The sequence below is a fragment of the Orycteropus afer genome, unplaced genomic scaffold, assembly GCF_000298275.1.
Source record: "Orycteropus afer afer isolate SDZICR_OR568_19922 unplaced genomic scaffold, OryAfe1.0 scaffold00088, whole genome shotgun sequence".
Classification (NCBI taxonomy): Eukaryota; Metazoa; Chordata; class Mammalia; order Tubulidentata; family Orycteropodidae; genus Orycteropus; species Orycteropus afer.
Genome location: NW_006921675.1, coordinates 8682940 through 8692231, shown reverse-complemented (window position 1 = coordinate 8692231; position 9292 = coordinate 8682940). Strand labels below are relative to the sequence as shown.

The 9292-nt window shown below is 46.6% G+C and overlaps 1 protein-coding gene across 1 annotated transcript in view; it reads right to left on the bottom strand.

The window, feature by feature from the left end:
- Nucleotides 1–9292, bottom strand: part of SMOC1 (SPARC related modular calcium binding 1) — a 204447-nt gene that overhangs the window by 18137 nt on the left and 177018 nt on the right. Inside the window, exons 8-10 of the mRNA XM_042781149.1 lie at nucleotides 7007–7199; nucleotides 6150–6232; nucleotides 4288–4393 (exon numbers count right to left, since the gene is read on the bottom strand). Coding sequence (XP_042637083.1) covers nucleotides 4288–4393; nucleotides 6150–6232; nucleotides 7007–7199 — 382 coding nt within the window. The remainder of the gene's footprint in view (nucleotides 1–4287; nucleotides 4394–6149; nucleotides 6233–7006; nucleotides 7200–9292) is intronic.

Below are 9292 nucleotides of genomic sequence, written 5' to 3'. Positions count from 1 at the left end.
GTTATGTGCCGTTGGGTCAGGCGAGACTCATAGCAACCCCTCCTTGGGTTTCCGAGGCAGTATCACTACGGAAGTAGATTGCCCCATCTTCCTTCTAAGGAGTGGCTGGTGGGTTTGAACCGCCAGCCTTCTGGTTAGCAGTCAAGTGCCTTAGCCACTATGCTACCAGAGCTCCCTTATACACTTTAGGAAAGTTAAAAAAAAATTTTTTAAGGTATTTCAACTATAAATTATTCCTTAAGAAAGGTGTTTTTTTTTTTTAAGAAAAATTTCCTTCCCTAAGGGCACACTGGTATTAAACACATTTATAAATTTTTACATTTTTATTTTCTGTAAAAACCCCTCAGCCTTTGATTCAAGGGCAGGCATCTCTCCTAAAACACTCTGCTGGCAGCGGGAAGATCAGAGTTCCCTATCCCTTGCTGGGCTCTTGGCAGATGGTCCAGGGCCCAGCAAGCTGTGCCCACCCCTGCATCCTCAGGGGAGCTGAGGCCACGCTGTGCTCCTGGGTGGTGGCTCCCGTGGGGGCAAAGGGTGTAGGACTTGAAGTCTTGTCCCCTTAGGATGGCTGGCATAACTGCTGGGCAGGCTCCCTATGGACAACTCAGCTGATGGTCAGGGCCAGCAGTCTTGGGGAATTATGGAGGGGTTGGAGGAGCATTCAGACTGTGATTTTAAAACTTGTGCCTTCTCCCTCTTTTTACAGACTGAAAGTTTACAGAGCAAATTGGTTTTCCACTCAACAATCCATGCACATTCCATTCTGTGACATTTACTGCAATCCCCACATTGTAACAACATTCTTCCCACTTCCTCCCTGCACCCACCACTTCCCTTCCTTCTTTCTTCTCATTGCCTCCCAGTTTCCTAGGCAAAGGCTGTCTCTATCCCTGAGCAAATGCTGTCCCCTTGATCTCATATGCTGGATTGTTCTAATGAGTAATATCCTCTTAGGATTACTGTTCACCTTATAGGCCTGTCTATCATTTGGCTGACAGTAGAGTGATGTGGCTTAACTTCAGTTCCTAGCTTGAAGGGTGTCTAAGGGCCATAGCCTCAGAGATTCCATCAGTCTTGACCAGACTAGTTGTTATTGTTGTTGTTGTTTTGTGCCGTCGAGTCAGACCTGACTCATAGCGACCCCTCCTTGGGTTTCCGAGGCAGTATAACTACGGAAGTAGATTGCCCCATCTTCCTTCTGAGGAGTGGCTGGTGGGTTTGAACCGCCAGCCTTCTGGTTAGCACTCAGATGCCTTAGGCATTATGCTATCAGAGCTCTTGATCAGACTAGTAAGCCTGGTCTTTTCATGATTTTGGTAGTTTAGTTCCAAACTTCCCCAACTCTATCTGGGACTTCATTGTGATCACTTTCAGAGCTGTCAGCTGTGGTAGCCAGGCACCATCTAGTTCTTCTGGCCTCAGGGTTGTGGACGCTGGGGTTCAGATGTTTCCTTGCATCTTTGACTCTCTTCATTTTTGCTTGTGCCTCCCCCCACTGTCTCATCTAATGTATATAAATATCTCATGCTTTTTTTTTTTTTTTTTTTTGCATGAAACAACATGGATTTGTTTTCATATTTTAAATACAAATAGTATAAAAACCAGTGGTCATGGAGTCAATTCTGACTCATGGTGACTCATGTATGTCAGGGAAGAACTGTGCTCCATAGGATTGTTAATGACTGATTTTTCATAAGTAGATTACAGGCCTTCCTTCCAAGAGCCTCTGGGTAGACTTGAACCCTCAACCTTTAGGCCAGCAGCCGAACACAGTTTGCACCTCCCCAGACTCCAGACACACCATAAAGGCATATAATGCTGAGCATGCCTTTTCGAAATTCACTCTCTCCTTTCCCCTTGGAGACACCAATGCAGCCCTCTCTATTTTAGATTCTGAGCAGCTCCCCTGTGCCAGCCTGTCAGACCCTGTCTCCATCTTTCTCAGGAGAGTTGGTGCTGTGCTTCTCCAGGAGGAGGTCTGCCTGCCCCCATGGTGAGCAGAAACAGCCACAGCCAGAAACCAGTCTCAGAGCTCATACCATGGGGGTGCTGAGAGCAAGTGCCTGATGAGCAATTTCCCAGTGACAACACATGAGAAAATCACTGTACTCACTGTTCTGAGACATAAAATTGGGTTTTCAGGACTGTTGCCTTTGTCTGTCTCATGATGCAGAACCGCTGACATCTATGCTTGGGGTCCCTGTCTCTTGCCCTGGATACGTGGTCTTGCTGATCCCCACTGAGGTGGCCAAACTTGAGCCCTCTAGAAGTCTAGCGGCCTGGACCTGCCATGATAGGGACACTCTTTGCCTTATGGGCCCTGCAGCTGTAAGGAACCTGCACAGGCTTCTTCCTGGACCCTGCTGTGCTATGGACTGAGTTGTATACTCCAAAACTATGTGATGGAACCTTAACCCCTACACCTGTGGATGTAATCCCCTTTGGGAACAGGATTTTCTTTGCTGTGTTAATGAGGCCTGTCAGTGTAGGGTATGTCCTGAATTTGATCACTTCTGAGTTATACAAAGAGATTAGACACAGAAGAAAGCACAAAATGAGGGGAGACAGGTGCCATGTGACCATCACTGAGGAACCAAGGTATGTCCAGGCTACCTTTAAGGAAGAAATTGACACAGCAGACAGTTACTGTTGTTGTCATCTGCCGTCGAGTTGGATCCAAATCATAGCGACCCCTCCTTGGGTTTCCGAGGCGGTGTCACTACAGAAGTAAATTGCCCAACCTTCCTTCCAAGGAGTGGCTGGTGAGTTTGAACCACTAGCCTTCTGGTTAGCAGTCAAGTGCCTTAGGCACTGTGCTACCAGAGCTCCTACAGCAGACAGTGGAGACACTGATTTGGACTTTTGCCTTCCTAAACTGTGAGAAAATAAAATTTTGTCCTTTAACGCCATCCATTTGTTGTATTTCTGTTACAACAGCACCCGGAAACTAAGATACTCCCCCTCTGGCTTCCTATGGGAAGGCTTACCTACCATGACACAGGCCCTTTGGGATCTGTACGACTCCCACTCCTCCTCCTCACCTCACCATCCCAGCCAGTCCTACTGAACAGTGTATGTACACTTTGTTGGAGTCATAATATTCTTTCCTTCCATCTGGAATAATTTTCTCCCTTCTTTGGCTGGCTTAGTCCTACCTATCCTTCAAAAGCTGAGATATCATCTCCTCCAGGAAGCCTTCTCTGACTCCTCCAGACTAAGTCAGACACTTCACTATTCTTCTACCTCTGTCCCCACATTTACCTAGTATGTAATTATCCAGCCCAGTACCCTCCCACTAGGTTGCATTCTCTGAGTGCAAGAAGATGATTCATATCCACATCCAGAAAATCAGAATACTCAGATATTCACTGGTTATGCAGAATAACCGGTCTTCAGCCCAGTGTTTGGTACATCATATATGCTTAGTAGTTGTGGAGTAAATGAATGGGTGGATGTCTGCTCCACTCAGCTGATGCAGGCAGTCCTAACTCATGAGCACTGGTGATGCTGGTCCCCAGGAGAGTATGGATTCCAGTCTCATGTCAGGACGGCTTCAGCTACTGTATCAATTCTTGAACTAAGTCAGATTTAACTATGGGAGTGTCCAATCCCACTGTCCTGAGCTCCTTGTCATTCTAGGGAGGCCAAAAGGCATATGGCCTGGCCCTTCTCAGAAGAAAAGGAACTTACTAAGTGTTATGTACTAGTCCCCCTGTTCCTGTCATATACCCAGCACTCCTTCCTGTCATTCAGGAATCTCACTCCAAGGCATTCCCTTCTGAGATTAAAGAGCTGTAAGTCTCCAGACACCCTAGACCTGCTTGTAAATCAGGAACCTAAAAACTAGAGACAAGCAGCTTCCAAAGAATGGGAAAAGGGGTACAAAAGAGGGGCAGGAAGATGTGTGGTGGATGGTGGAACAAGGCCATGGCTAACAGTTCAAGAAAAAGGACTAACTTGCAGCCCTTGCTTTGTCCAATGCCTCCCCACTCTCCCAGACTCCTTCAGCATCTAAAAAGTTAAACAGTAGCTGCTATTGACTTGACTCTGGCTCATGGGGACCCCATGTACATCAGAGTAGAGCTGTGCTTCATAGGGTTTTTAATGACTGAATTTTTTGGAAGTAGGTCATCAAGCCTTTCTTCTGAGGCTATTCGGTGTACACTTGAACCCCCAACCTTTCTGTTAGCAGTTTAGTGTGTTAACCATTTGCACTACCCAAGGACTCCCTAAAAAGTCAAGAGCCCCACATTTCCTACTGGACTAGAGTCCTGCTCACATTCTCACCTCCCACCTCCAGTGGGCGCTGCTGAGTTAATGGCCTGAACCATATCTGTGGTGAGAGCATCCAGTAAGCTGGTGATGAACTCCATTTTCTTCCCTTCTGGGCAGCCTGGAAGATAAAGTGAGACTTAAAGGCAGATGCCAGGTAAATAAAGGAAACAGCTTCCTCAACTACTACCCTTTTCCAAACCTCTCCAAGTCCTTTTTGTTCTGCCAAATCCCTTTTGGGGTTTGTGTACTGCTCAGATATCCTCATAAACCCCCACTGGTCCTCTACCCTCCATCCATGAGGAATCAGTGGGTCATAGACCAAATGGTTAATAAGGCTTTCAATTTTTCTCCATTGCACAAACTGACTGAATACCAGCTCAGGTACCATGTTGAATGGTGGGGGTACAAGAGTGAACTCTATACAGGGTCCTCATCCTTGTGAAATTCACAGGACATTGGGGAACTCAAGCTAATGGTCAAGCAGCCATACTGTGGTATAAAAAGTGCTACTCTAGGGGTCAGGACCAGGGGCTATGGGGCGCAGGGAAGGGAGAGAACTCGGATGGTCACAGTTGACTTCAAGTAGACCTACCATGTTATCTATTCAAGAACCTCCTCTTTTTGTCACTTCCCTCATCTGGCTTAGATTATAATTATAGACTCTTGTTCCTAAATGTTCTCAAGTTCTTTGCTCCTCTTTTCATCTACTGCAGTATTCCAGCAAAACCCCAATCATGATGCACCTTCTCATGGATATGACTCTTCCATGTGGAGCTGAGTATTGCTGGGGAAGAAACACTGCACAACTAGAAAGATGGGTGTCCCTACAAAGTCATGATCACCAACATCAAGTAGGTCTTCAGTATTACCCACAATCCTCCTTTCTGCAACAATTGTTTCATTCGTTTCTCTCCCCAAATTCCCTAGGTGTCAGGTTAAACATTATCATCCAGAGACACCATCAAATCTATAGTAGTTTCTCCCTGTCATTCTCACACTTTGCTCTTTTCCTTCAGAGTACTTACATGAACTATATGTATTCATTTATTTGTATTATTTGTCTCCCCCACTGTGTAAACATCATGTAATTTCTGATCACTGGATTATATATAGTGCCTGGTACAAAGAATCTCGATTCACTTTTGTTGAGGGAGTGGCTAGAAAAAGGTACCCTGGTCTCTACAACTCTATCCTTGCGACAGGATGATTCCTAAAAGCCTCATGTGGAAACTCCCTGATTTCAAGGGCCCTCTGCTTTAACTTCTCACTTTGGAGTCATGATGGATGACAGGATTAACTGCAGATTGTGCTGAGCAATGACTATACCTTCAGTGCTCAAAATTACAGGTAGTTAGTAATCTTACTGTAACTCTCAGGCAAAGATGACTATTAAAAAAGGTCCAGGGACTCTGCCTGTGTGTCTGGTGTCACACCGCAGTGTGTGCCACCAGGGATCATCGTGAGAGCACTCTACAAGCCAGGCTGACAAAGAGCCCTGCTGCAAGCCATCTTGTCTTCATAGACCTGGAAGAAAAAGGTGATAGCCCAAAAAACATTGTCCCAATCTCCTTAGGACAGAGAAAGAATTAGATTTGGAGGCTAGGATCTGAACCCAGGAACTATATTTTAAAGACAAAGATGCAAGAGCAAGGAGGAGAACCAATATGCTAAAGGCGCAGGACTAATCAGGGACAAATCCCAGCCTGGAATATTGATCCCTGGCCTCCATGTCTGTGACATCCCTGCCCAACATCCTGTCCTCCATCTTACAGATCAGGGGAGAGACCCAGAGCAGGGAGCTCCTTCTGGATGACAAGGGGATGAAGGGACAGAAAGAGGGGAAGGAGCCATCAAGGGGCAGTACTGTCTCCCACCTGGCAGCTCCCTGTCCTTGAAGGGGTCCTCCACCTCTGCACTCTTGGCCCTGGCATCGCTCTCACAGTTGGGCATCACATAGCTGGGAAAAGAGAGAGATTAGGCATAGAGGGCAGCTGAGCCTACTGGAGCCACTACCAGTTGCCATTGAGTTGGTTCTGACTCATGGTGACCCCATGTGAGTCAGAGTACAGCTGTGCCCCACAGGGTTTCTGATGGCCGATTTTTGGAAGTAGATCGCCAGGCCTTTCTTCCAAGGTGCCTCTGTGTGGACTTGAGCCTCTAACTTTTGGTTAGCAGCCGAGTGTGTTTGTTAATCATTTGTGCCACCCAGGAACTTCTATTTCAGATACTACTGCCTATTACCTATGTTGTCACCAAGTCTAGTAGCTCCTCCCAAGGCTGGCAGCAAGGTATCCTTTGTACTGTTCAGCAGCCACAAGGAAATCCCAGAACACATGATCCCGTCCAGACATACTCAGGCATGTCATTTTAGCCACTCAAGCATAATAATGATGTCAACCTATATCTGCACATGGGAACTTATTTGATCCACAGAACCTAGTGACTCAGGCAGAGTAATAATACTCTCATTCAGAACCTGCGGTACAGAGAGGTTAACTACATGCCCAACGTTGCTCAGTTAGGAAGGAGCAGGCCTGTGACCAAAATCCAAGTCCCAGAGGCCTTTTATCAGAGCCATATCATCCACTCATGGATGGATAGGTTGTTCTCCTAGTGACCTAACAGCCACCAAGCCAGGGCCTAAGGCTGGGAGATGCCAACATAACAGGACTCTGGTCCTCATGTACCCATGTCCTGCCCAAGGTACAGCGCAGGCTGTGAGTGGCCTTACCGTGTGGAGGTCCCAGGCAGCGGGCGCCCCGTGTCCACCAGCACACACCAGCAATACCCTGTGGACTGGTGGCACTGCACTGGCTTATAGAGGCCCCCAGGGGCACACTCAGGGATGACAATGCCCTCCCGGGGATTCTGCTGGGCCTCTTCCAGGGCACTCTGCCTCTCCTGGTCACATGAGTGGACTTTCTCTGCAAGAGAAGACATAGCCTGCAGTGACTTATCACTCCTGTGACATATCAGTGCTGTGACATTGTTCCTGCTTCTGTGCTCAAAGCATAGGCCAGGCCTGGCCCCAAGGAACTGATGACTTTGCTGATGAATCGCCACAGAACTATGTCTCCCACCAGCCCATGGAGATGGGAGAGGAGGGCTGAATGCCTTGTGGCCAACTCCACTATCAAAATTCATCGGCATTCACACCACATAGTTTCTAAGGAAGAACAAGTAGACCAGGGGCTCCAGGGCTGCTCCTTATCAGAAAGCCATTCACCTCAGTGTGGAATTTGTTTTCAGAGTGGCTTCTGTGGCTGCTGGCTCCAGGGGAGGCTGGTCTGGGAGCTTAGCTGCTCTGTGAGCTGACTCAGGAATGTCCGTCTGTGTGGACACAGTGGGACAGAGCCACCGGCCATCAGCCTCAGGAGGAGTGGCATTCACTACCCAATGGAAGCAGAAATAAGGTCTGCCCAGGCTCCTTCCCATCCTCCATCAGGCTGAACAAAGTAGGCATGAGGACCAGAGCTGGATTACACATGCTGCTTCCATCCAATGGGAGGGAAAAACAGGACCAGAAGGATGATGTCTGCACTCAGCAGCCTCAGAAGAAAGGTGAAGGTGTCTGATCAGCCAAACTGGGCTTCCCAGGAATCGGGCTCTGGCTGAGACTGTGTGTGGTGTCCCATACCAAGGCAAGGCCAGTGCAGGAGGGCCACAGACCCAGCACCTTACCAGAAAGTTCACCCAGTCAACCAGTCAGCCTGCCTGGCTTTCTTTGTTTATATATATATATATATACACACACACACACACACACACATACATACATATATACATATATATATACACACACACACACACACACATATAAATTTAGTATAGATAAATAGTATTAGGTTTCTTCTTTTTTTATAGAGAAATGAAAAAGAAGAAAAAAGTGAGAAGCCCATAATCCCACTAAAGTTCCACACTATACTTTCCTCAGACATTTTATGCATGTACCACCAGTTACCAGTTACCATCAAGTTGATTCCGACTCATGCTAACCCCAGGAATGTAAAAGCAGGATTGTACTACATAGGGTTTTCAGTGACTGACTGTTTGCAAGTAGATAGCCAGACCTTTCTTCTGAGGTGTCTCTGGGTGAACTGGAACCATCAACCTTTAGGCTAGCTACCAAAGAACTCCCAGTATACACATATTCACATGCAAAAATATATGAACACATATGATGTATAACAGAGCTAACAGGGCAAAGTTTTGATAACTTCTTAGTTGTGGAGTCAACCACCCTGATAGAGCAAGTTGTTGGGCCCATGGGCTTGGAACTATGGCTGAGGGGGGACATAAAGCTCAATCAGCATAACATACTACACAAAAACATTGTTCTACATTCTACTTTGGTGAGTAGCGACTGGGGTCTTAAAAGCTTGCAAGTGGCCATCTAGATGCAACATTTGGTCTTTTCTCATCTGGAGCAAAAAAGAATAAAGAAAACCAAAGACACATGGAAAGAATTAGTCCAAAGGACTAGTAGACCATGGGAACCTCAGCCTGCATGACCCGGAGACCAGAAGAACTAGATGGTGTATAGCTACCACCATCAACTGCTCAGAAAGGGATCAAAATAGGAGATCCTAGATAAAGTGGGAGACAAATGTGGAGCAAAACTCAAAATCATAAACAAGACCAGGCTTACTGGTTTGATAGACTGGTGAAACCCCTGAGACCATGGCCTCCAGTCACCCTTTGGGCCTGGAATTGATCTCACTCCTGTGGCTTCCAGCCCAACAATAGACAGGTGTATAGGTCAACATTTACACCTGGTAGGTACACTCCTGGTGAGAATAGAAGGGCAGCATTTGCGCAGAGAGATCACTCAGAGGGCAGGAATGCATAGAAAAGAAGGACACAGGGAAAAGGTAACAACAAAGAAAAGTGAGAAGAGAGCTGTTAAAATACGGGAATTACAGTCAATGTCATGAAACAAAATGTGTATGAACTACTGTATGGAAAATTAATTTGCTCTGTAAACTTTCACCCAAATCACAATTTTATGTATGTGTGT